The 27,728-nt window shown below is 43.8% G+C and overlaps 1 protein-coding gene across 1 annotated transcript in view; it reads right to left on the reverse strand.

Annotated features, from left to right (window-relative positions):
• vps13d (vacuolar protein sorting 13 homolog D) overlaps nt 1–27,728 on the reverse strand; it is a 66,169-nt gene that overhangs the window by 32,048 nt on the left and 6,393 nt on the right. The window contains exons 5-33 of the mRNA XM_074680498.1: nt 27,420–27,500; nt 26,587–26,703; nt 24,913–25,017; nt 24,072–24,242; nt 23,815–23,915; nt 23,446–23,614; nt 21,679–21,780; nt 21,405–21,594; nt 21,134–21,316; nt 20,782–20,912; nt 20,247–20,301; nt 19,895–20,062; nt 19,652–19,782; nt 19,432–19,564; nt 17,057–19,321; nt 16,825–16,976; nt 12,473–13,528; nt 11,099–11,189; nt 10,864–10,990; nt 10,602–10,782; nt 8,951–9,133; nt 6,627–6,780; nt 6,305–6,521; nt 5,994–6,165; nt 5,590–5,705; nt 5,208–5,420; nt 4,818–5,119; nt 2,464–2,597; nt 362–517 (exon numbers count right to left, since the gene is read on the reverse strand). Coding sequence (XP_074536599.1) covers nt 362–517; nt 2,464–2,597; nt 4,818–5,119; nt 5,208–5,420; nt 5,590–5,705; nt 5,994–6,165; nt 6,305–6,521; nt 6,627–6,780; nt 8,951–9,133; nt 10,602–10,782; nt 10,864–10,990; nt 11,099–11,189; nt 12,473–13,528; nt 16,825–16,976; nt 17,057–19,321; nt 19,432–19,564; nt 19,652–19,782; nt 19,895–20,062; nt 20,247–20,301; nt 20,782–20,912; nt 21,134–21,316; nt 21,405–21,594; nt 21,679–21,780; nt 23,446–23,614; nt 23,815–23,915; nt 24,072–24,242; nt 24,913–25,017; nt 26,587–26,703; nt 27,420–27,500 — 7,356 coding nt within the window. The remainder of the gene's footprint in view (nt 1–361; nt 518–2,463; nt 2,598–4,817; nt 5,120–5,207; nt 5,421–5,589; nt 5,706–5,993; nt 6,166–6,304; nt 6,522–6,626; nt 6,781–8,950; nt 9,134–10,601; nt 10,783–10,863; nt 10,991–11,098; nt 11,190–12,472; nt 13,529–16,824; nt 16,977–17,056; nt 19,322–19,431; nt 19,565–19,651; nt 19,783–19,894; nt 20,063–20,246; nt 20,302–20,781; nt 20,913–21,133; nt 21,317–21,404; nt 21,595–21,678; nt 21,781–23,445; nt 23,615–23,814; nt 23,916–24,071; nt 24,243–24,912; nt 25,018–26,586; nt 26,704–27,419; nt 27,501–27,728) is intronic.

Genomic DNA, 27,728 nt, shown 5'->3' on the forward strand with positions numbered 1-27,728 from the left:
AGAGCCTCCTCTCTGGATGTAGAGACTACAAGTTAGACTTCTGGCTCTGGTGTTACTTTGCTCTGAGAAAAATCACCTCCATGTCTCTTTTTTGAGACCATGACAGAAATCTTTAGTCAAGAGTTTGATGGAAGGAGCAGTTTGGGCCCCTAGAAGTAGGCTAAGGGAAGCAAGAAGGGGAATAATCTTTGTAAATTTGGGAGAACATAAACTTCATCCGACTTCTCTCATTCATTTATTTTGTTCTCGTGATCACAAAATGTTAAAGCTACTCAGTTAAACTCGAGTTGTCACAGCTGACTGGATGGAGAGGACCCCTCTGCCCCCTGTTGTACACCTTAAATGAAAGCTAACTCCTGACCTCCAGCAGTGGTGGGATGTCCTCTACATTGAAGGCGTCTAGGAGACCAGAGCTGCTTTGGTATGTAGGGCTTCCACACAACTCCACCTGGACATTCACAGGATCGATGATAGACAGTGCTGTCTCCTGCTCGCTGCCCAGGCGGCACGAGAACACCTGAGGAGAGAAGGTATGGAGAAAGGCTTAACTGATTCTGACTGTACAAATACAACCAAAGGTTAAGCTGCATGCGTAACTGAAAGTAAACTGCAAGATATAAATGACTGGAGGAGGAGTAGATACTTTTGAAATAAGTGATATTAGTGATGTTTGTAATATATGAGACAATTTTGATATTAGTGAGGTATGTGATATTAGTAATGTCTGTGATGTATGTGATGATGTGATAATTGGAATATATGTGATAATTGTGATGTAAGTAATGTTTGTGATGTTTGTAATATTTGTGATGTTTGTAATATGTGTGATGTTTGTAATATTTGTGATGTTTGTGATTTTTGCGATGTTTATATTTTTGACATTTGTGAAATTTGTGATGTTTGTGTTGTTTAAGATTCTTATGATATTAGTTGTGTTTGCAATGTGTGTGGTACTTAAGGTACTTGTGAGATAAGTGATATTTGTGATGTTTGGAGAGTTGTGATGTAAGTGATGTAAGTGATGTTTGTAAGAGTTGTGATTGTGATTTTCTTTAAGTTAGGGTTTTTGTAATATTTGTGATAGTTCTGAGGTTTGTAATTTCTGTGATAGTGGTGATATTTGTGAGAGTTGTGATGATTATAAGAGTTGTGATGTGATGGTGATATTTTTGATATTGAGGTTTTTGTTATATTTGTGATAGTTCTGGGGGTTGTCATATTTGTGATGGTGGTGAAGTTTGTGACAGTTGTGATGTTTGTGAATTTTCTGATAATTGTGATGTTTGTGATAGTTGTGATGTGTTGGAATTTCGCAGATTTTGTGATGTTTGTGATATTCAAGATCATTGTGATTTAAGTGATGTTTACAATGTGTGTGATACTTAAGATACTTGTGAAATTAGTGATGTTTGTGATTTTTGGAGAGTTGTGATGTTTAGGAATGTATGTAAGAGTTGTGATGTTAGTGATGTTTGTGAGAGTTGTGATTGTGATAGTTTTGATAATGGGGTTTTTGTTATATTTGTAATAGTTCTAAGGTTGTTAATCCTTGTGACATTTGTGATGTTCCTGAGAGTTGTGATGCTTGTGAAAGTTGAGATGTTTGTGAATTTTCTAAGATTTTTGAAGATTGTGAAAGTTGTGATTTTTGTGAATTTCCTCATAATTGTGATAGTGGTGGTGTTTGTGAGTTATGATGTTTGAAAGAGTTGTGAGAGTTGTGATTGTTATATTTTTGATATTGGGTTTTTTGTTATATTTGTGAAAGTTCTGAGGGTTGTAATATATGTGAAAGTGGTGATGTTTGTGACAGTTGTGATGTTTGTGAATTTTGTAATATTTGTGATGTTTGTGATATTTGTGATGTTTGTGATTTTTGAGATGTTTATATTTGTGATTATGAAATTAGTGATGTTTGTAATGTGTGAGTGAGTTGTGATGTTTAGGATGCTTGTAAGAGTAGTGATGTTTGTGATGTTTGTGATGTTTGTGATGTTTGTGATGTGTCTGAGAGTTGTGATATTCGTGCAATTTGTGATGTTTGTGAGATTTTTAATATTTGTGATGTTTGTGATAAATAAAATACTTGTGATATTAGTTATATTTGTGTTGTTTGTGATATTTTTGATGTTCGGGATTTTTTTTTTTTGTGATTTTTTTTAAGTTTGTGATGTCTGGTTTATTTGTTATATTCGTAAATGTTGTGATGTTTGCAATTTTTTAATATTTGTGACAGTTGTGCTTTTCGTGATGTTTGTGAGAGTTGTAATGTTTGTGAGAGTTGTAATGTTTGTGAGAGTTGTGATGTTTGAGACAGTTGTGATGTTTGAGAATTTTGTAATATTTGTGAAGTTGTGATGTTTGAGAATTTTGAAATATTTTTTGATGTTTGTGAGAGTTGTGATGTTTTTGATATTAGTGATGTTTGTGAGAGTTGTGATATTTGTCTGATTTAGCTGTTACCTCTATTCCTGCTAGGCTCCCAGAGAAAGGCCGGTCCAGCAGACGGGGTTTGTAGGTGAGCACAGTGGTGCCTTTTAGAATGATGGCGTTTGTATCCAGACAGGACGAGTCCTCCACGACCACAAACTCTGTGCCTGAAGACCACAGAGCAACACCACATTTAAAAGGCATCAATCATTGTGAAAAATAGTTATTTTAAATAGTTAACTCTAGTTTAAAGAGTTTATTTAAGGCTCAGTGTTCCATGATGTACTAAGTGTTGCAGGCTCTCTGAGGTTGAAGGCAAACGTGCAGAGTTATCCAGGTGCTCAAAGACTAAATCTGGAGGTTCTGGTTGTGCTGTGGCTTTGAAGATCAAACAAACACCATTTCAAGAGGCCATATTTTATCTATGCATCATTTCTCAGGACGTCAAGTTTCCTCCTGCATAGCTGTGTCATAGTAGGCTGTCGTCATGGGCATAATGTGCATCATTTGTTGTGTAAGAGGACAAGTGGAGACCTCGAGGACCCTTCTTATTGCTGTGAATGCAGTAATGCATTCACAGCATATGTTCTTCTGTGTCAAAAAAATTTCTTCTTCTTCTTCTTCTTCTTCTTCTTCTTCTTCCGCCCGCTTTTTTGGACCGCTAAAACTTCTACAAACTTCAACCGATTTTCACCGTTCAAACTTCAAAACGTGTGTTTCAGTGGGGACAAGGGGGCTATGACTCTTCAGAAACTTTTCACAAATACTTTCCGAGATATTCAACGTTTTACGAGATTTCGGTCCCATAGAGATGAATGCGGAATTTTCAAAATTTCCTCCCTTCAGGACATTTTTTCAGCCTGCTTCAAACCCTCCTCATTCAGTCATACATTCAGCTACAAAATCCATTCAAACTTCAAAATATTCAGCTATCTTTTGGCTTCATTCAGTGAGTTTCAAATGTTTCCTAGCATTCATAGTTTCTTCACAATGACCCTTCAAAGGTCATGATGATTTTCAGCTCTTCAAGCTGTTTATCATTGGTGTGTATTGGACGGAATGTTTCAGCTTAGAGTGGGAGATTCAAACGACAGACTGGGGAGAGGGGGAAACAAGACCTGGGAAACTTCTGGGTAAACTGCTCTCTTGGCCACATTTTTTGAGCTATCAACACAAATAAGCCCTTAAAATGTAGGGAGGCTTGTCCTGCTTCTGACAAAGTGGTTTTTAAAGCAAAAGGATGGAGCACTTTTTCACAAAATGGCCAACTGTCGGGCAAAGTCAGCTCTGGCACCCATGTACCCCAATGTTAATTCCTGAGGGGTTTTCTCAGAGATCAGTCAAATTTCCCTCATCTATGTATCGCTGTCATGGGCGTATTTCTGCATCTTTAGACATGAAATTTACACAGACAGCTTCCTCGGGGTCTCAGGATCCCTACGGTGTGATCATTTTTCTGATCGGCCCTTTGGTTTAGTCACAGTTGCAGGCAGTTTGACACCCTGATTTCAGTGAAATGTGTTGGGAATCAACAGACTCCACCAGCTCTCTGATGGCAGTTGGTAAACAATGATCACCATGGCAACATCTGGCTTCAGATGAGCCTCAGCTAAAAGGCTGACATGATTAAAAACTCACACACAGGACAAGCAGGATTTCATTTTAACAGCGTTTCAGAGATGAAATTTTCAGAGATGAGACTTGCATTTTCCCTCAGTCAGGTCATTTCTTCCATCAATGTTCCTTTAAATTTAATTCATTGTTTCAAATTTTGAATAGATGCAGCCATTTCAACTTTAAATTCATTTATCCATTTAACTGATTCATCCATTCATGTCCTTTCATCCAAGAGTTCATGGCAGGTTAATTTAGTATTCTGCATTAGCAGTTGAGTGCCAGCTTTTCATTAATTATTTCAACCATTTCAGACATGAATTCAGTCATTCATGTTCAGCACTCTTCATAAGCAGTTGAGCAAAAACTTTTCAAGACTTAATTTAAATAATTTTAGACATCAATTCAGTCATTCATGTTCAGAATTCTGCTTTAGCAGTTCAGCACTAGCTTTTTATGACTTCATTCAAATGATTTCAGACAACTTTAGTCATTCTTGTTCAGAATTCTGCTTTAGCAGTTCAGCACAAGCATTTTAAGAGTTCATTCAGCCATTTTCAGACAAACCTTCAGTCATTCATGTTCAGCATTCTGCATTAGCAGTTGAGCGCAAGCTTTTCAAGACTTTTTCAACCATTTTCAGACATATCTTCAGTCATTCATGTTCAGCATTCTGCATTAGCAGTTCAGCGCATGCTGCTTCAGCATTCTGCATTCACAGCGCAATTTCTTCAGAAATTGCTTTTCTAGTTTTAGAGATGTTCTCCTCTAACCTGTGACGTTGATCTTGACCTCCAGGTATCTGTCCTGAGTGACCGGAACTGTGGACCTCTTTGTGACCACCCCACTCTTTACAGTTTTAGGCATGACCGCTCCAACCGCTGTGACACCTGTGGTCCCAGAGGCCGAGTCTGTGCTAGTGTTACTGGGCCACCGATGACGATTCCCTGCTCCTTCTGACGCCTTCTCTGCTGGACCCCGCAGAAAGTCCCGCACCAGCTGGAGCCAGTCAAAGATGAGGAAGACTCTGAGGTTGTTGAGGACCACGGTGAAGCACGAGGAGTCTCTAGTGGATCTACGAGAAGGTGGAACACAGCTCGATTAACAAACCAGACTCTGTCTCACACAGTAGATCAATGTAGATGCAGATCCTCCGGTCATACCTGTAGTGCAGTTCCAGCTGCAGGGACGCTCGGTTTGTGCCTGTTTTGGAAGGTTGGAGGATGCAGTCAAAGGCGTTGGGTCTTTTACATGGTCTTTTACCCGGCCCATTGTACCGAGTGTCGTATGCCAGCAGGGAGTGAGACACCAGGTTGACAGACTTGGATCCGTTGGAGAAACTCTCAAAGAGCAGCTTAGATTTCATGAAGTCGAACCTTTGTGAAACACAACCACAGGATGTGAACAGCGTTTAACCTATCACTGTGTTTCTTTACAGGTTTGTTTCCAGCTATGAATAGAAGATGATAAGTTAACACTTTTATCAATTCGATACAAATACTGAAGGGGAGGTTTTATTGCAGAAAAAGAGAAGAACAGGCCCACCTTGCTAATGACTGCTTGGGCTCAGATGGTTTTGGGCGGTCCAAGAGCTCCAGACTGACATCCATCATGTCCACCAGGAATGACAGAGTGGTGTAGACTTCACCGCTTAACACCGTCTGGAGAAAGATGCATCAGGGTTCATACATTTGGACATATAGGAGGCAATTTGAAAAAGTGAAAAGGTGACACATGTTTTTAAATAAGCTGGAGGTGGAGAGTGAAAAATAAAGTCAAAAGGATTTCAAACATATATTTGGTTGAATGTTTGGATTTCAACAGCAGCCTAGTATTTGGGTGGTGTCACTTCTGAGTGTGGTAAAGTATGAAAGTCTCTGCAGAAATGCAGCATCCTGACATTAAAAGATAATAACTTAAATAGTGTGTGTGGTCGTCCATTCTCTCACATAGGTGCTGGGGTCCTGCAGGTTGTAGGGTCGCAAGAAATCCTCAACTGGCTCCCCCAGGTTGTTCTCCAGCAAACCTCTGATCAGCTGGTAGTGCTCCAGGTCCAGAGAGCAGTGTACTGATGACAGGCTGCCGTGGATGGACATGTCAGGCACAGCATGGCTCAGCTCCCTGAAAGCATCCCAAACACAGGATTTAGTTTGGTGGAGAATAATGATCCCGCCTCAGTCCACACACACACACACACACACACACACACACACAGAGTTATAAGAGTAGTCCATAATGGACCAGAAGAAGCAGGGCTGACTTGTCTAGGTTGCGCTCCACTTTGAGCTTTAGGCGACAGCGATCTTTGAGCAGGTTGTCTCCGGTGCGACGGACAGAGTATGAGGGAAAGATGAGGTCTGATGATTCTGGAGGTTTAACCACAGTGTCCCAGAGCTGACAGGGGAGGCGCTCTGCAGCAAAGATATCCATCTCCTGCAGGTCCAGGGCAATGCAGTCCAGCAGGCACACGTGGTCCTCTGATGGGAAAGGACAAGTTAAATCTAGGTTTTGGAGAGAGGGGACAAAGAAGTAACTGCAGGTGTGCTATCCAACCTCAACTCAAACTAGACAGACATATTAACCTAAGAGGTCTGGGCCATCCTCGTCAGGGGCCCTCCCCGAGTCTGGGAAGTGAGGCCGACCCAGGGTGAACCCTGAGGAAGAGGAGGTGCTGGAGACAGATGCTCTTGGCTTGTCCTGCTCATTGCATCTTCCAGCTGCACTCCGGACACGGTCCTTTAGTGAGGGTAAAGAGAAGAGCCACTTTTGAGATTCAACTAATAAACTGCAGTCTGCAGGCTTTGCTCAAACACTGCAAAGAGCTATCAGTCCCATTTATTTTATCTCCCTAATGTTGTTAACTGAGGGCTAAAACTGTGTCAGACAGTCACACACTGAAGGTAAATAAATCTGACACAGAGTAAATCTGTTCTTCTCACCACTTGTTCTGTAAAAGTTAAGTTGAACTTTATAAAAAATGATTTGTTCTCTGAATTGATGCTGGACATGTTAACATGACTCATGGATGAGACAAAAAACGTCTTCCCTCCAGAGCAGCAAAGTAACTTCAACAAAACAGCTTCTTCACAAGATCAAACTGTTCCAAAACAATACACCAACCCCTCCAAACAAGAGCTCTGATTGAGCTGAAATAAACTGTTTTTGATTCAAGAGTGAAAGATTTATTTCATCACACTTTCAGAAACACAAACCTGTGAGTAGGGATGGGTACCGAACTAGGTACTTTTATAGGTACCGACCGAATTCAATCAAAAGTACCAGGTACCGATTCCTGTAAAGTCAAAAGGTACCATGTTTATGTACCTAAGCACATCCTTGTGACTGTGAGGGAGTGGAAAAGTAAGTGTTTTTTCATGCTGGACATGAACACAGCTTTACAAACTTATACATTAAAGAATAGACGTGTTAAATTAAAGAATATATGTTTTATTATCAAACAATTGATATTTTTGAGTACCAGTATTTTTGCCAGGTACCGGGCATCAGTACCATATCGTTTCAAAAGTGAAAGGTACCCATCCCTACCTGTAAGTATCTTAATAAATACAACACTACTTCAGCCCCTCTGGCAGAACGTAGCTAAAATGATTTAAAGATGAAACATTCTTTAGGTGCACACAATGTGATTGTTTAAAGAGGGGGTATTCTCCTTCTTTTAGTCTTCATTCTGTTCCTCTGGTGCCCCCCTGTAGTACCTTTACATGACTTACAGCTCATAGAAGTCTCTATTTTTCTTTTAGAAAACTTTTATCTCTGCCTCTGTCTGAAACACTTAATTTCAGCTGCTGTCTCTTTGAGGCTACCTGCTCCACAAACCCCCTTCATTCTGATTGGCCAGCTCCTGGAGGCCTTGGGGGTGTGGCTATGGGTAGACCTTGGTGTTTAAGGCCCACCCTACTAGATTCAGGTATTTCTACAACACTTCAAGTATTGGTAATTTAAAAATATGTTTTGAATATGGCAGAGTACCTCCTCTTTAATACACACATCAAAAGCATGATCAGGGAGCCTGGAGAGTTTGTGTGTGTGTGTGTTGAACCAATGCATGCTTAAAAAAGAGCACTCAGTCCATCAAAGCAACTGCAAATATAAAAACTCCAAACCAGGGCTGAGCAGTATGTCATTAACATCAATGTGAAATAAAGAATTAAAACACTGTTAGCTGTGTGAAGTGAGACTCTGTAGTAGCTCTGAGTGCTTTGAAACTTGGTGTAAGATAAACTTATGACTGTTATGATGTGGAAACTCTTCTCTAAATAAATCAAAGTGGCATGCCAGTGTACCTTGTAATGAGAGGGATCCTTGTATGAACTTGCATGCAGAATAAAATTCTTCACAAAAAACACAAGATGCATATGTAAGACCAGACAACCTGAGTGTTCTTCTGTGATCTGTGAGCTGCCATACAACCTGCAGAATCAAATCTAGAGGACTGAGGCAGCTAAACTGGAGTTCAAAGTGTGTTTTGCAGCCTTTATGTGTCTGCAGGTGGTCAGTAAGATCACTATGAGAGCTTAAAGCATTATAACACGTAAACTTAGACAAAAAGCTACAGCAACCAGAGACTTTAACAGTAAACCATCTAGTAGAGCTGTATCGCTACAGAACTTCACAAGACAAAGACAACAAAGATAAAAAATATGAAGAGAAGAATAGACATCGGTCAGGGTTTCAGAGCTTCTTCACAGAGTATCAGAAACCAAACACGGTGACGTAACCGGGGGGTTAGTATGTGCTTATTTCCATTAATGTGAGTACATCCAGTGCAATTAACCAAACAAGGAGGGGGAGGGGTGGTGAGAGAGAGCACTGCATGCATAAATGAATGGACAGCGTGACTCACCAGAGAAGGGAAAAAGGCATGTGCCATGGTCAGTTTCTCTACCTTGTCTTGGAGTGAGAAAGTCCCATGAGCCCCTGCTGGCAAGAAGCAGTTCTGCACCTTCAGCTGCCCAAGGTTTGCCACAATAACCCTGGGTGAGCGTGAGCTCTCTGGGATCAGGATCACTGGGGCGCCTGCCTCGATGTCCAGTAGGACCCTGGATGCCCGCTGAGGATGATCCCTCACCTGCAGACATGGCAGGGATTTGGTGGGTGGGGCATAGAAAAAGAGACCTAGCAGTAGGCCTGGGCCAATAACACATTTCGCTGGACAATATATTGTCCCACAATTATTGACAATCAACAATATTATTGACAATATTATTCTAAGACCAAATTAACCACTAAAATAAAAACAATATATCATAATAATGCAATACAACCATTCAAATGTAATATGATTTTATTTCTCATGAGTATTTTAAAGTTATTGTAATTGAAATGTCAATAACTTTAAAATATCATTAAAAAAAAAATAAAAAATGAAAGACTCTCAGTAAAAAATTGCACTTAATAAAAAAAATTGTATTAAAGTGCAGCATTTATTTTGCGATGTAATAAACTACAGTTTTTGTGTCCTCGTGAATTCTCATCATCCAGGTCAGAGTTATTCTGAATGCTCCAAACCTGGACCGGACATTTTCTGTTGCACTGTTCTGTTTCTATTGACTTTGTGGATCAAACTCCTCAGTGAGTGTTGACTGTTGGGACGATGGCTCTGCATCTGCAGGTGCAGTCTCTCCCCCAGGTGGAGAAAATGGGTCGATGGTTGTGTTTTAGGTGGGTATGTGATTTTGTTGTGTTGCCTTTTTTTGTTGCAGCACACTGGCTCGTCCCTATTGATCGTCTCACCTTGCTCATTCGGTTTGAAGCTGAAATATTTCTACACTAGGTTTGTGACGTTCCACTTTACAATCATCTTTTTGTCTTCTTAATTTCTACCACGCTAACCTGCATTGCCTCTGATGAGCTCACAAGGCTCACTTGTTGCACTCTGTGTTTACACTAGCCTGATGCTAGAGGCCCCGCCTCCTCGGGAGACAAAGATTTTCTGAAAGACTGATGAAAGGGTTCACTCTGTTCATGCTGCTACAGACAACGAACGTGCCCAGGTGCTGAGAGCGATGCACACAGCGAACCCTTTTGACATCCAGGGTATGTCGCATTTGTTTGAAAATAGTGGCGACAAAGACGAAGAAGGGGAGGTGCAGCGGAGCCTTGTTCTTTGATAATCCACTCTTATTGAGGCTTTTGGTCTACAAAGTAAATAGAAATAAAAGCGCCAAATGGTGGGCGCTCAAAGACAGATACATTGACAAAGAAATGCAGCCCTTCAATACGGTTGAAAGCCAGAAATGTTAAAAAAGTTCCTTGCTTTTGATATGGTGTACTCACTTTATTATCCTATTTATCATAATTACATCAATGAAAAAATGAAAAAAAAATTAAAATAATATTGACAATAATATCGTTTATCGGGAATAATATTTTGGAAAATTATCGTCTCGCAAAATTTGTCATCGTGACAGGCCTACATATCCACATGGTGATATATTAAGCCTAGCAAAGTGATTGAGTTAATTTCATTTATCGCACGATTAATTGATTTACTGGCTATTATCCCAAGCCTACGGAGCAGGAGAACAAACACTCACAGCCTGGCCCTCCATCGCAGCCCTCTGCCTGCCCAGGACATCCTGCAGCTGGGTGAAGTGTTGGATGAAGGCAACCACCTCAGCCTGAAAGCGCTGTGTGTGGACGTACTGCACTGAGGCCATCTTCAGGGACACCCTGATGTCACACTCTCGCTCCAGGTACAGATCCATCTCTCCATACCTGGGCAGACCAGAACACAAAGCGTCACCAAAGAAGATGGACACAGGAAGAGGCCATCTGTCAGGAAGCGCTGACTCTTACTTGTGGATGTGGAAGTTGAGGGCCTCTCCTCCTCGTGTGGTGAAACGCTCTCTGTAGAGATCACCGTGTGGGGTCAGGTCACTCAGAGACAAACTTCCTAAACTGCCCTGTAAGGCCAGGTCTCCATCTGAAATATTGGAAAACCATGGAACAGTAAACATCTCAGATGTGCATTTATGCAAAGAGTGGTGGGGTTGTGTGTTTATCTGATCTCACTCAGGTTTTTTAGACATACCTAGCATTTCCAGATGAGCAGATAACTTGGAGACACTGGCTCGGGCCAGTTCATTCAGCTTCTTGTTTAGAACCAGAGTCAAAGCGTGAACCTGGGAATGAAACAGAAAGGGGGGTCTTAAAACAAGCTGTCAGAGCTGTCTGTCAGAGCTCATGGAGAATGAAACAGACACTACAAACTGAGCAGATGTTTTAAAGGAACAAGCTGTTGGCTCCTGCACTGATTGTTGAATCATCATAAAAAAATGATCAGAAAAACATGTTCAATCCTTCAAACATCTGCTTTACCAAAGAGAAATATGAGAGAGGATCCATCAACTTTGTTTTTATGGAGATATTTTTCTGCTGATTCAAAGCGTCAGCCAACAAAAAACAGAAGTGAATTAGGTCAGTCCAATCTCCAGTTTCATGTAAAAGAGAAGAAAAGAAGAAGAGAAATACAAGAGCATCCTGTCAGGCTGCCATCCCTACAGAGTCTGTGCAAAGCCCCTCAGTCCACACCACTTCAGACAGGATCCACAGGGAGAGAAGGGCGGAGAGAAAAAAACTAATTCACTAAAGTATCTGGATTTTTTTGTGTTTTACAATTTTTAAATCTTGATTGTTGTTCAAAAACTCTTTTTTTTCCAAATTTAAAACATAAGTTTTCTTTATGAGCTGTGTTGGAATAAAAGGTGCTTGCTTTTCTCCAGCAGAGGGCGAGATGTTTCATGTTTGACTATCTAGCAACGTGGCATCAGATCCTCTGATTTGTGTGTTATTGCCAACAACTGGGGTGAAGTGTTGAGCAGAAGTTTGTCAGCAACAAAAAAATATTCAATAATGATTAAAAAAATGGCAAACTTACTGGGTGCAAGTTGATTTTTAAATTTACTCTCACTGACTCAGATTCTTGGGGCAAAATGCAACCTATCAGGGGCAGTCTGGATCCCTGAAATAAAGAACTACCTGCAGTTTTGACTCATTTTCACATCTTTTGAAAAGAAGAGGGCACTAAACTAAAAGGAGTCAAACCCAAAGACAGCTGTGGGTTGATGTGAGGCTGTCCGGCAGGGCACTAGGGTCAAATTATCTGAAATAAAAGAGATGTGCATGGACATATCTGCACGTAGAAACCAAACCTGATAAATCGAGACTTTGGGTCTGGGTACTGAAAGGTTAACAATCTGTCATTAACACCTTCAGATATTTCATCTTGTAAATAAAAAAAATCTTCAAAAACTGCAGATTTCAGTCCCAAAGCTGAATGGTGAGTGAACAGGTGAACTAACACTTCTGTGTGACCATCTCTGGGTCCAAACTGTGAGCAGAGACTGTGAGCAGAAACTGTGAGCACAGTGTGGTCAAATAAGAAGTAAGGGTCACTGCCTCTCACCTTCAGGTCCACTTTAGTGTTCACCGTCTCTGCCACCTCCTCCTCCTCCAGCTCTGGCTCGTACAGAGGGTGTCCTGGCACAGGTTGGGGGGACATGGGGTTCACCCTCACTGCGTGGTTGTTGGCTGTGGAGCCGATCCCAAAGAAGTCCAGAATAACCACCCAGGTCTGGAGCGTGATCAGAACGTCCAGGCAGTTAAAATCCACATCTATGCTCCGTCCTATGCTGCCGTAGCGTGTTTTGAACTCAGGGTGGCTCTGGTCCACCAGCAGCACATTAATATGAACTAAAGAGTCATCGAAGTCAGGGGGAGGATGAGGGGAGGGGGTGTGGTGGGTGGGAGAGGGAGGAGGAGTACTGGGGCAGTCTGGGTCCCTCTTGGACTTGCGACTGCTGGCTTGAGGTGTGCTGGGGTGCCTCTGGTAGAGCTGGAAGACGTTCTGGGCCTCCTCCATGTGAGCAGGCAGTGAGCGGGGCATGTCGGGGCAGAGAGCATTGGATGCTGATGGACAGCTTTGGGAAAGGTATTCCTTTGGACTGAAGGTGGAGGGCTTCAGTGCTCCACGAGACACCATCAAGTGCTTGTACTTGGACTCTGGGTTCTGCTCCAGGAGGTCCTCCATCAGCAGCGAGCGCAGAGCCAGCCGAACAGCCAGCAGGTGAGGGTGGTCTTTGGTGAAGTCTCCCTCCAGGTCCTGGAAGCGCAGACTAACCAGGCCCTGAGAGCCCTGAGTCAGGTCTGCACTGAGCTGGACCTGCAGCTCGGCCACGTGTAAGGTGACCTTCAGCTGAGTGAACGAGGGAGTGTCCAGAGTGGGTTTGTGAGACTGGAGGGGCAGAGGAGAGGGGAGCGACATGTGGGAGAAGGTCACATGAGGAGGGTCCCGTGCAAACAGCCCTCCCTGAGGGTCTGGGAAGCGATGAGGTCTGGTGGATGAAGGCGTTGGAGGTGGAGGTGTAGGTGGTTGACTTGGCGTGACACGAATGTCCTCAATCAGGGACAAGTTGTCCAGGGTCTGGAGGACTTGTTCATACACAGGTTTACACAGGAACACCTGAAATCAAACACCAGCACAGTTAGGAATAAATCACCGATCCCTGACCGACCACAGATACCACCTCCAACCTGTCCAACAACAAATACAACACTTCTGTGATGACTACAGGTGGGCGCCGCAGAGGACGTCTGCCTGCGTCACTGAATCACTGTGGTTTTCAGGCAGCATAGTATTTTCTCTTACATCTTGCCCTACCCATTTCATCCTCTCCATCTGGTCTTTCTTTTTCATTCTGCAGCTCGTCTTGTTTAAAAACTGGCCAAGTTTGGCACATGTGGTGACGTCAGACTGTAAAATGTTTACCCTTGCTCTTCTTACTGTCCATATTCTTGTATTTGTACCATAGATTATGTAATTATAAAGGTTTGTACTTGTTTTCATGATTCTTTGACAAGCACTGCTGCACGTGCGCGTGCTCGGACATGTTGTCAAGGTAATGGGTGGCTGGTTATGAGAAATAAAAAAATACCAGAGCAGGCAGCCCAGGGACAGTTTTATTACACCAGGCATGCGCTCTTCCCAAACATTTTCGTCTCGTCTTTATTTGTTGATAGAATTAGAATTGTCAGTTATATTTCATCACAGAGTGTCTGACTTTATCTGACTTTTATTCTTTTTTTTTTGTTTGCTTTCATCCATGAAGAAGGATTGTTGACAAATTTTTTTCTTTATAGTCTTCATCAACAAAATAAACACTGAGTGAAGGTGTGCTTACAGCACCATGCTAAGCAGACAATTGGACTTAAGTCATAGAGACTCCACTTGAGTCGCAAAATTTGATGACTGGCAACTCAACTCAACTTGAGGGTAAAAATGTGAGAGCAAAGACAATGACTTCAGACTCGACTCGACTTGAGACAAGCTGATTCGGACGACTTGAAGCATGTTTGCCGCGCTATAGGTTCACACTTTTATTGATTAATTGACTAATTGATTGATTGAAGACAGGTGTGCAACAAGCATCACAAGCAACCAATAGGATTACACAACACAGTGCGGTTGTTAGCTAATAACGATAACTGCCCCTGAGCCTGCAGCCAGTTCTGCTGCTCCAAAAGTAGTGCAGTTTGCGTTTCAAAACTTCCACTTAAATGGAAAAAGAAAGAATGCGCAATGCAAGATATGTGACGCTAAAATAAACAAAAGGGGGAACAACGTTCAACTTTATCCACCATTTAAAGACTGCACATGAAGCCAAGGTGGTGAAACCAAGCTAACACCATTAAAAGTGTGTGCACATGAGCATGTGCGTTGGTGATGTTTGTTGATTGTGTTTTGAACATTGTTGTTGACAGTAAGACAAACAATTTTACTCACCACTGTCGCAAACGTTGATATGGGCTACTGTAGCCTATTTGACTGCATAAATAATATCCATCCATGGCAGCAAGCCCCTATCGATCAACACTTTATCACTCTTCATAACATACATCCAGTCATGACACGTCAAGTATGGTGACCATTGCAATAGAGGGATTATTTGTTTATCAACAACGCCAGATGCGCGTGCAACTTGGGTGCAGAAGCACTGCTGGGTGTAATGGTTTGTCAACCGACGTGGAGGAGTTAACCACCAAATAATACATTTTTAAACAAAATATCAGAACTTTTACGGACAGCAAACGGCTCCCAGGTTTGTGAAATAGCAGTGAGTGGGCAGAAGAGGTCAGGTGGACAGATGTTTTTAGCGGAGAAATCCAGCGTGTACCCAGAGAGCAGTTAAAACAAACAAGTGTCACACTATGCTCATGACTGCATTATTCGTAAACACTTACCACACTGTGACAGACCAGGACATAAACATGTGTCAGTAATTCAAAAACTCCCCGAAAACCCCCCAGACTGCCGAGTCTGAGACCCGGTTCATCATAAAAGAACCAGAAAACTACGTCCAGAGAACTGCACCAAATCAGATACAGAAGGCGCTGGTGTTTTAGTGTAAAGTGTGACCCTGTGAACTGGTGACTCTCAGCTGTTAATCACTGATACTGTCGGCTGAGAGTCACCAGTCAGGATGGTTGCTATTAACTCCAAAACACTGGTTGCTCTGTGACGGTCAAAACTTGATAGACATTGCCTTTCTCGTATAGTATTGTTTCAAAAAACTGACCACAGAACAACTGTACATTTTTATGCTGATAGCAGGTTGAATTTAGTTTTAAAAAAATGCTAACTTGTCTAAATAAATGGAGCTAAATGCTGCTTCTGTGGTCAAGATGGTTATACTCAAATACCTTGTGACATGAAACCATAGACTGTATAAAACACTGACGTAGTCTCCCCTACGTCACCCGTCTATTTCTGACACAGAAAATGAAGCAGATCGGCTATCACAGCTATATTAGTAGTGGCTTTGAGTACAGCTATAGGGTAATGGTCACATGACCCTGAGATGTGCTTCTGATTGGGCGAGCTTGCAATCTTAACATCCTCTGAACTGCTGAGTTAGAAATAAATTCAAGCCTCGTACGGTGTGTGTCAATAGTAAAATTAGCGACTCAGACAGGAGACGTTTTTTGAACCAGGTTGTAAATAGGTTAAATTCTGCTTTGGAAACAGCTTTTTTGGCTTGGTGTGTATGTGACTTCTGGTAATTTCGGAGCCAGCCTCAAGTGGACACTTGAGAAACAGCAGATTTTAGCACTTCCGCGGTGTCTCATATTCTTAGGCTGGAGGTTGCCGCTTGCCTGAGTTAACTTGAAATGAAACCTTGTGACTTGAGTGGACTTGAATTGTGGTCACAGCACCATGGTAAAGGTGTGGTTACAGCACCATGCTGAAGGTGTGGTAAAAGCACCATGCTGAAGGTGTGGTAAAAGCACCGTGGTAAAGATGTGCTTACAGCTCTGTGGTGAAGCTGTGGTTACAGCTCTGTGGTGAAGCTGTGGTGAAGCTGTGGTTACAGCTCTGTGGTGAAGCTGTGGTTACAGCTCTGTGGTGAAGCTGTGGTTACAGCTCTGTAGTGAAAGTGTGGTTATCCTAGCACGTCTAAGGTATGTATACAGCACCCTGGTGAGGTCTTAAAATGGTAAGGTGTATACCTGAACAGGGTTGACAAACTTCCCCTTGACTTGGACCAAATGACTTGCTACTCACTTGAAACTTGGATCTGAGGGACTCGTACATTTGTCTTATGCTAAGGGTGTGGTTATATCACTGTATTGAAGGTGTGGGGAAGGTGTGGTTATATCACCGTGGTGAAGAAATGTGGTTACAGCAGCGTGATAAAGGTGCGGTTACTACACCATGTTGAAGGTATGGATACAGCACCCTAGTGATGGTGAGAAGTATACCTGAACAGGATTGACAAACTTCCCCTCGACCTGTAGCAGCCCTGTGCTCTTGAAGGACTCCTCGGTGGTGAGGAAGGTGAACTGGGAGTCTTCTTCTACAGGAAGCTTCTCCAGCGTGAACTGGATGGTGGTGTCTTTCAGTATGTGGAAGGCTGGTGGAGAGATCGTATCACATGGTGTCACTTTAAACACAGAATGAAGTCTTCAGGTGATCTATGGAAGAGAAACTTACCTTTCCCTCGACTCAGCGATTCAAAGAAGTCGTGACGTGTGAACTGAGGCTCATCCTGGCTGATGCTGCCGTTACGGGTCGGGGATATGTTGGTGACGATGTCTCCTCTGGGCGTCCTCTTCAGAACCAGCTGACTCATGTTGAGTGAGTATAGCCGGATGTCCTTCACCAACACCTGCAGCTTCTCTCCTTCAGAGTCCTGCCCTGTTACAAAGTTCTGGATGGCGATGCTCCCCAGGTGACCAACCAGCAGCTCAGGGTGTCCAGGTTTACGGGGAATGGAGACGACTGGTGATTCGATGCTGACATTGAGGGTCAGCTTCACAAAGAATGTATCCAGGGTGGGTTCAGGCTCCCCAGTGGACAGATCCTCTTCATCCTCAAAGGGATAGTTCCAGCTCTGACTCTGAGTCCGAGATCTCCGTGAGGGAGTCTCAAAGAGTGATACCATCCCGCTGTACTCTGCCGTCTTGGTGGCGAGGACTGTGGACACTTTGGTGGCAGCACTTTTCAGCATGGAGCGGAAGTTATCCTCCACCTCATTGGCTGACAGGCTGAGCTCCTTCAGGAACTTGGCTGAGTGGTTGTAGTGTAAGGACGCCATCTGCAGCTTTAGGGAACACTCCCCTTGAAATTTCTCCAGAAGACGAAAGTTGAGAGCCTCTGAGGGGGACCCTGCCGTGTCAGTGAGGAAGGTCAGTCCACCGAGGGCCGAGGAGCTGTCCTCAACACTCCCAATGCTTACCACAAACTGGCTCCTGCCTCCTTCCTGGGTCAGGTCCACCAGCTGCATGGACCCCAGGGAACCATTGATGTCCAACCTGCTACCCATGGACACGTTGACCTTGGTCCCTGTGATGCTGGCAGTGGCGATCTTCAACCCTTTCTTCTCAGCTCCCAGGACTGTGCCAGTGGACACGGTTCGAAGGAGGAGCAGGTTGAGGCGGTGGATCTCCACGGTCAGCTCTTTGTTCTGGTCGTAGGTGGACTGATACGTTTCCTCTCCCTCTTCTTGGTTGGGCTGCGTTGACTGCTGCTGTGACGATGTGGGGGGGCTTTCTTCTTTGGGGAAAGACTTTTGGAGGAACTTCAGGAGCTCCACCATGGTCTCAGGGTTAAGAATGATGTCCAGATTGTTGACTTGCATGGTGGTCACCTGAAGGGAGCTGTCAAGGTTCATCGAGGGGCAGTCTGAGCTTACAAACTGGTACTCAAGCTTTATCAGAGCCTCCTGGTCTTTGAGGAAGGAACTGAAGGGTGACAGCCTATCCACACCAAAGGAGGACTCAGGATAGTGGCCTTGATGCTGGGGAGACCTGCCATCAGTGGACACGGGTGAGGAAGGCTGGCTCTCTCTGAGGCTGCCCGTGGGTATGTCAAAGCTCAGGTGTTTGTGAGAAGCTACCAGAAGGTCGAAGTCTGAGCCGTACGTCTGCAACGTGTCGACCAGCAGGAGACCGTGGACAGTCAGAGAGACCTCAGCGTCATACGGCCGCTTCACAAAATGAGCGTTTGTGCCAAAGACCTTGAGGACAGATATGTAGCGACCATCACTCTCTACCCCGAGCTGCATGTAGTTGATGTTGAACTCAGCCAGCAGCAGACGGAACTCTACCAGGACCTCTCGTGTGTGCTGCTCCAGGGTCATTACGCTCTGCGTCAGGTTCTTTGCTGATCCATGCAGCTTCCAGGAGCTGTCCTCCCTCTGAAAGATTTTGTCATGGCGGAGAGTAAGTGGGTCTGGAGACCTTGTCTTTGAACCTTGGTCTTGGCATTTGTCCTCTTCACTTGAAGACGGACTGCTCAGCCTTGCCAAACAGCTCCTGAGGGCAGTCATCTTCTCCAGGTTGATGTGGACCTTGAGGTCTGGTAGAGTTCCTGAGAGGACTGCTCCGGGCAGCTGAGGATCTGATGTGTAGCGTAATCTCTGCTCGAGCTGCAGCAGCACGTTAAACTTCTCCACGACATGAGTAGGTCCCACTTCACTCTCCTGAAGGTGTTTCCAGTTGTCCTTAAAGTGCCCCACCATTATCTGCAGGTCTTTAAAAGACAAGGAGTACTTTTCATAGAGCTTCCTGCTGTAGGCCTGCACACCCTCAGGGGACCTGAGAGTGAGCAGCTCAGTACTTCTGAGCTGCTCCTTCTGAGGTATGTCCAGTTCAGGCGGGGGAGACTCTGGAGGGGTGGCCAGTGGCGTCTGGAACTCATCATCACTCATGTCCTCTCTTTCAGGCTGAGAGGCCTTCGAGCTAACTTTGGTGTCATCTGTAAAGAAAAAGTCAAATAGGGGGTATGTGTTAGCAACCTCATGGCTCAACGTAATAACAGTCAGTGGATATCTCTCCTTTCTGAGAAGAAAGGATTGACAGATTCACCTTGAGAGTTTGTGAGCAGAATTCTGCCCAAATCAACGACAACAAGCATGGGGTCTCCTGACTGGAAGTCATCAGGGAAAATCACCTGAGGTGCACAGATGTCCAGTTTCATTGTCCAACGCTTACTGTTCTCCTACAGAGCAAAAAAACAAGAGTTATCAGATTTATTCAGACATCAGCTTCCTCTATTTACTCTCACCACACCATTAATTTAACTCACAATAAACTCTCCGACGAGGAGCTGATCGATGGTTTGTCGGATCTCCGCCTTGGTCTGCATCTTCAGCTTGTTGTACTGCCTTCTGGCAGCTTCTGCCACCCTCAGCTCCAGCTCTGACTGATAGCCAAAACCTGAGCTCACAAGAAACATGTGAAAACCCACCACCCGTGTAAGCTGAGGCTGACTTTGAAATTACTTTTACACATCTACAGGGAAACTACAACAGGATCTTCCTGCACTGACCTGAGGTGTGAACTCTTCCTTTGTAGAAGAACTCGGTCACCTGCTTGATTGCTTGTGGATTGTAGATGATGTTCAGTGGACTTGTGTTCACTTCCAGCCTCCTCTCAAACTTACACCTCACAGGGTTACGCTCGTAAATCATCTCGAACACCGGCGGTGACTCTACACCTGGCCACATTAACAGAGAACAAAGATGTGGCCAACAGAAACCTGCCCCTTAAGGGAATACTGTAGCTGTTGAGCTTATTTACAGGACCAGCCTTCAATACTCAAAGTGGAAGTATCACAGGCATTAATCACATCATAAATTATAACAACCAGTCATCATGCAGTCTCCAAATAAAGCTCTCACCTGATGTGTTGCTGGACTGGCTCGATTGCTGGGTTGTGGTTACGACAAGTTTGTCCTACAGATGATAAAAACACGAGTCAGAGGGTATCATACTGAAAATGATGTGATAGTAATCCTTAAAGGTAGAGGCTGCAGGATTTTCCTAAAAAATAAAATGTCATCTCTAACAGGAATAATCCTGCTCAATCGTCTCCTCTGGGCCTCTATACATGTGTTTCAGTGTCTGTGTCTGCCTCAACCCCCTAATCTGCATGGATGTTTGATGTTTTGGTTGTTTCAGGACGTTTCTGGGCGGGGATTAGATGTGGTTACATCAGCCAATCACAGCGCACCCAGTGTGCAAGTGACTTTGCATGTAGATTAGTGAGTGGAGGAAGCTAATCACAGCAGCTATGATCGCAGGCGTAGCACAGAGAAAGAAAAAATAACCAAAGTGAAACCAAACACCAAACAGGTAAAGCTTTTTCCTAAACAAGGGTGAAGCTTGACTTGAGCTAAACTTATGTTCGTAAAGAGGACTCTCTCCCCGTCTTACTGTTTTTGGAGACACCAGGACAGGGAAGATGGTGCCCTGAGTGGTCAGGTCTCTCAGGAACAGACCCCCCAGCTTAATGGACAGCAGGGAAGACTCGGAGCGTGGGAGAGACTCTAAAATCACCTTCACCCCTGTAGAGACAAGGTCACCGTGAGTTAAACCAAAGCAGCCTTCCTCTTTCAAATGTTTCTTTTATGAACTGCATCAGTCAGGATTATCTGGGTCATGAAAGTCAGAAATGCATATTCATGCTAAAATAAAGTTCTTTGAATATCCTTCATTCCATGTGTCAGTACCTGAGCAGCTGTCATAGCATAGACATGTAAATACAACCCGATCCCAATCAGCATACCTGAAAACTCGAGCTGGATGACCCCGCTCTCGTGCAGGGTGCCCTCTCTCCTGTCCTGGTGGAACAACATGACTCCTCCTTTCTCCAGCAGGAACTCGAGCCGTGCAAACAAGTGATCTCTCCTGGTGAACGTGTTCAGCGTGTGAGAGTCCTCCAAAGGATCAAACAAGTCCTCTGTCTCTGCTGGAGGAGCAGGAAACAATGAGATCAGCTGTCTGAACCCCTCACAGATCTGAGGTCAAACTTCTGTTAAAGACAGTAGACTTCATACCCAGAATATCCCAAGAGGATGGACTTGGCAGGAGCTCTTCAGGCCTGTCTGGGTCCTGAGACTCTCCGTACCAGCCTCCCCAGCCCGGGAACCAGGACTGCAGATACTGGATCATCCCTGAGCTGTTGCTCTTGGGGATAGATGCAGGTGGTGGACAGGTCTGGAGTTCACCACTGGGCTCTCGTACATTCTGCATGAGGAGACAGGGAGAGCTCAGGGTGGGTTTAATGCTAAAACCGAGGCGTAGGTCACCTGGCAAAACAGGAAGGCTCACCTCTGCGATCTCTTCCTGCTTTCGAAACCAGTCATGGACGATTTCCCTGAGACTCTGCAGCTCCTCTAATGTCTGCTCCTCTTCCACTTTCTCCAGATCACTCTGAGTGATGAGGACACATGCAAACATCAGTTCATGAGGGACGAGCATCACCTAAAATGATGCTGCTGAATACCACACCCTGTGTCTGTTCTATCCAAACATGTTTGTCCATTTCTTTAAAAGCCCTCTATCTTTCTTTCTTAAACTGTTTTTTTTGCTTTATGGTCAACGACTGAGTCAAAACAAACAAAACAACAAACAACAAAACAAATCTCTGCAGAGAGGATGGACTCAAATTACAAATTCAATCCTGTTTGTGAGGTGTAACGTGAGCTGATCATCTAGTGGTTCTTACAAATCAGCCCAGACATTGGGAATTTAACGTGAGAGTTTGATCGTACAGGCCTAATCAAAATCTTAAGACCAGTTGAAAAATTGCTAGAATTTACCTTTTGTACATTTGGATCTTTATGAGGTTTTAAGTAGAGCTACAATATGCAAAAGCAAGAAGGGGGAGTGTGACAAAAAGCACTTTGAAAAGGTAAATTATTGAAAACAACAGCCTAAACTGAAATAGGCTGTTTATCAGCTGATCAAAAGTTTAAGACCATCGCTCAAAAAATGACAAAAAAAACCTCTCCAAACCAGAAAAAAAAAAATTCTCAGTAGGACTCAGTAATAAGTAGCTCCACTGTTCTTGTTAATCACTTCAAAAATTGGTCTGGGCATGCTTGATGCCAGTGTTTCCAGGAAGCTTTTGGGAACATTGCTCCAAGTGGTGAAGATGGCTTCACAAAGGGCATCAACTGTCTGGAACTGATGGACATTTTTATAAACTTCCCTTGCCATCCATCCCCAAATGTTCTCTATTGGATTTAAATCAGGGGAACATGGGGGATGGTCCAAAGAGTGATGTTATTCTCCCTGAAGAAGTCCTTCATCAAGCCAGCATTGTGACCTGCAGCGTTGTCCTGTTGAAAAACCAGCTGTTCCCACACAGACCAGGGCCCTCAGTCATGAAGGATGCCCGCAGCAACATCTGCACGTAACCAGCTGCTGTTTGACCACCCTGCACCACCTGAAGCTCCAGTGTTCACTGAATGAAAAAGCCCCAGATCATGATGGACCCCCTCCACTGTGCCGGGTAGAAAACATCTCAGGTGGGATCTCTTGTCATGCCCATAACGTTGAAGCCATCTGGACCGCCAATGTGAAATTTTTTTCTCATCAGAGAATCAAACTTTTTTCCACCTTTCAATGTCCCATGATGCTCCCTGGCAAAGTCTAAACAGACAGTTTTGTGGCGATTAAAGAGACACGGTCTTTCAGTTCACTTTTCATTTTTGAAACCTTTTTCCTGCAGATGTCGTCTGACAGCTATTGTGCTGCAGTTGGCACCGGGAAGGGATATAATTTGGGTCGAGGACCGCCCTGTGTCTTGACAGACAGCCAATCAAATCCTCCAGCTCAGCGCAGGTGTAATTTTTTGGGGTCTACCACTTGACTTTTTTGTTCCATAATGCTCAGGATCCTTCAAAAAAATGTAGAATGACTGTCACTGCATCCAACCTCAGCAGCAATGGCTGCTGAGGCCTTGCTTATACTCTACCTAAAATCTCATTAAGATCCAATTGTACAAAAGGTAAATTCCAGCAATTTTTCAACTGGTCTTAAGATTTTGATCAGGTCTGTACGTCTGTATGAATGTTTTATAAAGAGCTCTACCTCTTCCTGAGGACTCAGTGGGGCTCCTTTGAGCCTCCTGAAGTACAGGCTGGTGTATGTCTGAGCATCTCGTGCTCGCTGCAGGGCAAAGTCCCAGCTGCCTCGCCGCCGCTGCTCCCTGATTTCACTGAGGTTTGCCTCAATGGCAAACATCCACCACTGCCGACAGCTGCAGGGGAAACAATGGGACAGACTCAGACCTGGTTCAGGGATTAAAAGCTTTATTACACAAACAGTGTTTGGGAATGTGCCGAGGTCCTCAGGCCGAGGAGACGTCAGGAGAGAATCAGATTGTTGGATCACATAGGCTTAGTTTCATTGAGACCAACTGGACTGAAAGCTTGCAGATCTGAGGCTGTGTGGACTTACTTTCCAGAAATGGGCTCTTTTGGTCTCCACTTTCTATAAAGCATCTCTCTCTCCCGTCGGTCCAGCTCCTTCAGAAACGCCATGATCTGCTGGTACTGGATCTACGGGACATCAAACACAGCGTCACTGCTACGTCTGTGTGCTCCAGATACATAACCTGATTAGAAGAACATCAGTGTTTGCCAATCCACTGGTCAGAGTCAGGCAGAAGAAAGAGACCTGCTTTTCCCTTTCTTCACTCAGGTGTGCTTACAGACCTGAGACAGGCGTAGGGACATGGGCTCCAGCTGAACTTGGCCCTCAATCCGTGGTGTGCTCCTGGACCTCAGAGGCTCCTTGGAGGTGTTTCGTCTGAGCAGCACAGACGCACACACTGGTTCAAAGATGTACTGATGCTCACGGCTCTGCATGCAGCGGGTCATTGCTTCCTGTAAGGTTACAAAGGAGAACCACTGGAGCCCGGAGGACAAATCACTTTAAACAATGTGTTAACACTGAATGTGGCTGTGTAACATGACAAAGCATTAACAAATGAAAGGATTGACACATCAGTGAGTGAGCTGAGCTACATCTACTGTCCCTCTGGTATAAGTTCATTTAAGTTAGTTAGGTTATTTACTTGTGAAAGGTAGAAGCCTTTCTCTGTTTTCTGACTATGTGAGCAGGGATCCCAGGACTCTGTGAAGTATTAAAGGGGGGCTCCAGGTATCTACTGTAAATCTATCCACAGAGAACAAACCCACCAAATGTGATATCCGTCAAAAGTTGCAAACAATGTAATAAATATCTAAAACAAACATTTAACTGTCACTGGGATCAAAAGTCTGAAGCTGTCTTTAAGCCATCAAGAGCTTCCCTGCTCCTTTAATGAAAACAACTAATCTCATTTCACCCTCAGTGAAAACAAAAAAACCCTTCAGGGATGCATGCAGAGTCATGTAGCTCAGTCTCTGTTCTAGTCTTTGTCCGGTCCTCTCTGACTCATCATAATTTAGGCCAAACTTGCCAGAAACAAAATTGTAACTGAAAAATCAGAGTGTGTCCCTGAGCACTCATTCTGCACAGAGAGCTGCCTCCTCACTGATAGAGGTCACTGACCTGGATCTGATTTGCCGGCAGCTTTCCCAACATTTCGCACTCAGTGTCCCAGTAAACACTGAAGTTTTCTATCTCCAGCTGCTTCTGTCTGAGGAGCCTCTGGACCTGTGAAGAAAACCATGTTTACCTCACTCATGAAGAGGAGACACACCTGAGTCTGATACATGTAACACAAGATACTAAGCACACTGAAAAGGACACGATAAACAGAAAAACTAGCAGTGATACATACAGTAGGGCAAAAAAGCATTTAGTCAGCTGCTGATTTTGCAAGTTTTCCTGCTTAGAAAGATGAGAGAGGTCTGTAATTCTCATCAGAAGAATGCTTCAACTTTGAGAGACAAAATAAGAAAACATTTCAGGTAATCACATTGTAGCATTTTTAAAAAAAATATTTGTAAATTATTGTGGAAAATAAGTATTTGGTCACCCACAAATAAGCAAGATTTCTGTCTCTTACAGACCTGTGACTTCTTCTTTAAGAAGCTTGTCTGTCCTCCACTCGTTACCTGTATTAATGGCACCTTATCTGTATAAAAGACACCTGTCCACAGTCTCTAACAGTCAGACTCCAAACTCAACCATGGCCAAGACCAAAGAGCTGTCCAAGGACACCAGGAAGAAAACTGTAGACCTGCATCAGGCTTGGAAGAGTGGATCTACAAAAGGTGAGCAGTTTTGTGTTAATAAATCAACTGTGGGAGCAACTGGAAGAAAATGGAAGACATGCAAGACCATTGATAATCTCCCTCCATCTGGGGCCCCACCAAGGACCTCATCCCGTGGGGTCAAAATGATCATGAACGGTGGGCATAAATCCCACAACTACACGGAGGGACCTGGTGAATGACCTGAAGAGAGCTGGGGCCAAAGTAACAAAGGCTACAATCAGTAACACACTACCCGAGGGGGACTTAAAACCTGCAGCACCAGGCGTGTCCCCCTGCTTCAGCCAGTACATGTCCGGACCCATCAGAGGTTTGCCAGAGAGCATATGGATGATCCAGAAGAGGACTGGGGGAATATCATGTGGGGACAGGACAGCTGATCTGTGTTAGGGGAAGAATGAACAAGGCCATGTATCATGAGATTTCAGGCCAAAGCGCCTTCCATCAGTGAGAGCATTGGCTGGGTCTTCCAGCATGACAAAGATTCCAAACACACCATTCAGGCAATGAAGGAGTGGCTCGGTGAAAGCATTTCCAGGTCATGGAATGAGTGTTGAGTCTCCAGACCTCAACCCCATAGAAAAATTGTGGAGGGAGTTGAAGGTCCATGTTGCCCTGTGACGGCCCCAAAACATCACTGCTCTAGAGGCGATCTGCAGGGAGGAATGGGCCAAAATACCAGCTACAGTGTGTGCAAACCAGGGAAGACTTACAGGAAACATTTGACCTCTGTCATTGCCAACAAAGGTTATGTTAAAAAGTATTGAGTCGAACTTTTGTTATTGACCAAAAACTTATTTTCTACCATTATTTAAAAATCTTACAATGTGATCTTCTGGATTTTTTCTCATATTATCTCATAGTTGAAAATTACAGACCTCTCTCATCTTTCTAAGTAGGAGAACTTGCAAAATCAGTGGGAGACTAAATACTTTTTTTCCCCACTTTATGTTCATAAATAGCACAAATATAAATGTAAAATATTAATACCTAATGTACAGCTTACCGACTCTTTGGCAGGATTCTGGGCGGACACGTTGTTGATGCAGACCCCGAAGGAAAAGGGTTTCTCTGGGTTGGAGAAGTCATCCTCAAATCTGAGATGCACGTCTTGAATTTTCAGCTACAAACAGGATAAGAAATAAGAGTTGAGTCACAACCTCAGAGTCAAAAATTGACAAGAACCAGCATGAGGAAGACCCATCACCCTCTCATGTCAATCAGAGCGAATCTACACACCTAAAGTTCCTTATTCAGAGTGTTTCCAGAGGATTCAGACAAACATCTCACCACATATTGCATACAGTGTACATTTAAGGCCATTTACTCATGTGCTTAAAAAATCTAAAAGGTAAAATCTACAGCCTTTAATCCAAACAATCAGAGATCCTCTTTGAAATTTGTGACTGTGGAGATTCATATTTGCTCTATCTTTACATCAAAATACATGGAGGTGAGAAATGAGGAGTGGACTCTTCCCCCATCATTTCAAAGAAAATGAATCATACAGAGAAGGAAATACTATAATGCCCTGTTCAATTATTTCAGTCATACTTAAGTTGCTTTAGCTCTGTTATAAAACAACACTTTACGGACTGATATACAGATCAATCTAATGTATAACATGTTAGCAGTGAATCCTCATAACCCTCTGTCTCTGTTCTGTCCTCTCAGAAAGCCGTTGATCAGATGATTTTGTTGAGTTTGGTCAAAGGGCTGATACGTGAACCTGGTTTATTTCACTGATAAAAATCTGTTGATAACTTTCAAAAGCATGAAAAGCTGCCAGGTGCTGCTGTTTGGATTCATATGGGGTTTACGGTACAGCTCTGGGCTTACCTCGATGTTTTCCACAATCCTGGTGACCACTGAGGCAGTGACAGAGTACCAGTAGGACTCTCCTCTCTGTTCACACTCACTCTGCAGGGGTCAGACACATCACGTCATCACCACTAATACATGTAACTACTTTACTACAACAACAACAAAAACAAGTCAAGCTGGAAAAGCAGGTTTCTTTGGATGCAGATTACGAGCCACCAGGTCTAGAAACCTTGAACTTTCAGGCTTGTGAGCTTTACAGGAGAATCCCAGTGAAGCAACAAGATCAGCACTGGTCTTGTGGTTTCACTCCATCTGCTGTTTCCT

This window comes from Halichoeres trimaculatus, unplaced genomic scaffold (assembly GCF_033239565.1).
Source record: "Halichoeres trimaculatus isolate MK-OKI-2021-1 unplaced genomic scaffold, fHalTri1.1 fHalTri1_scaffold_11, whole genome shotgun sequence".
NCBI classification, from domain to species: Eukaryota; Metazoa; Chordata; class Actinopteri; order Labriformes; family Labridae; genus Halichoeres; species Halichoeres trimaculatus.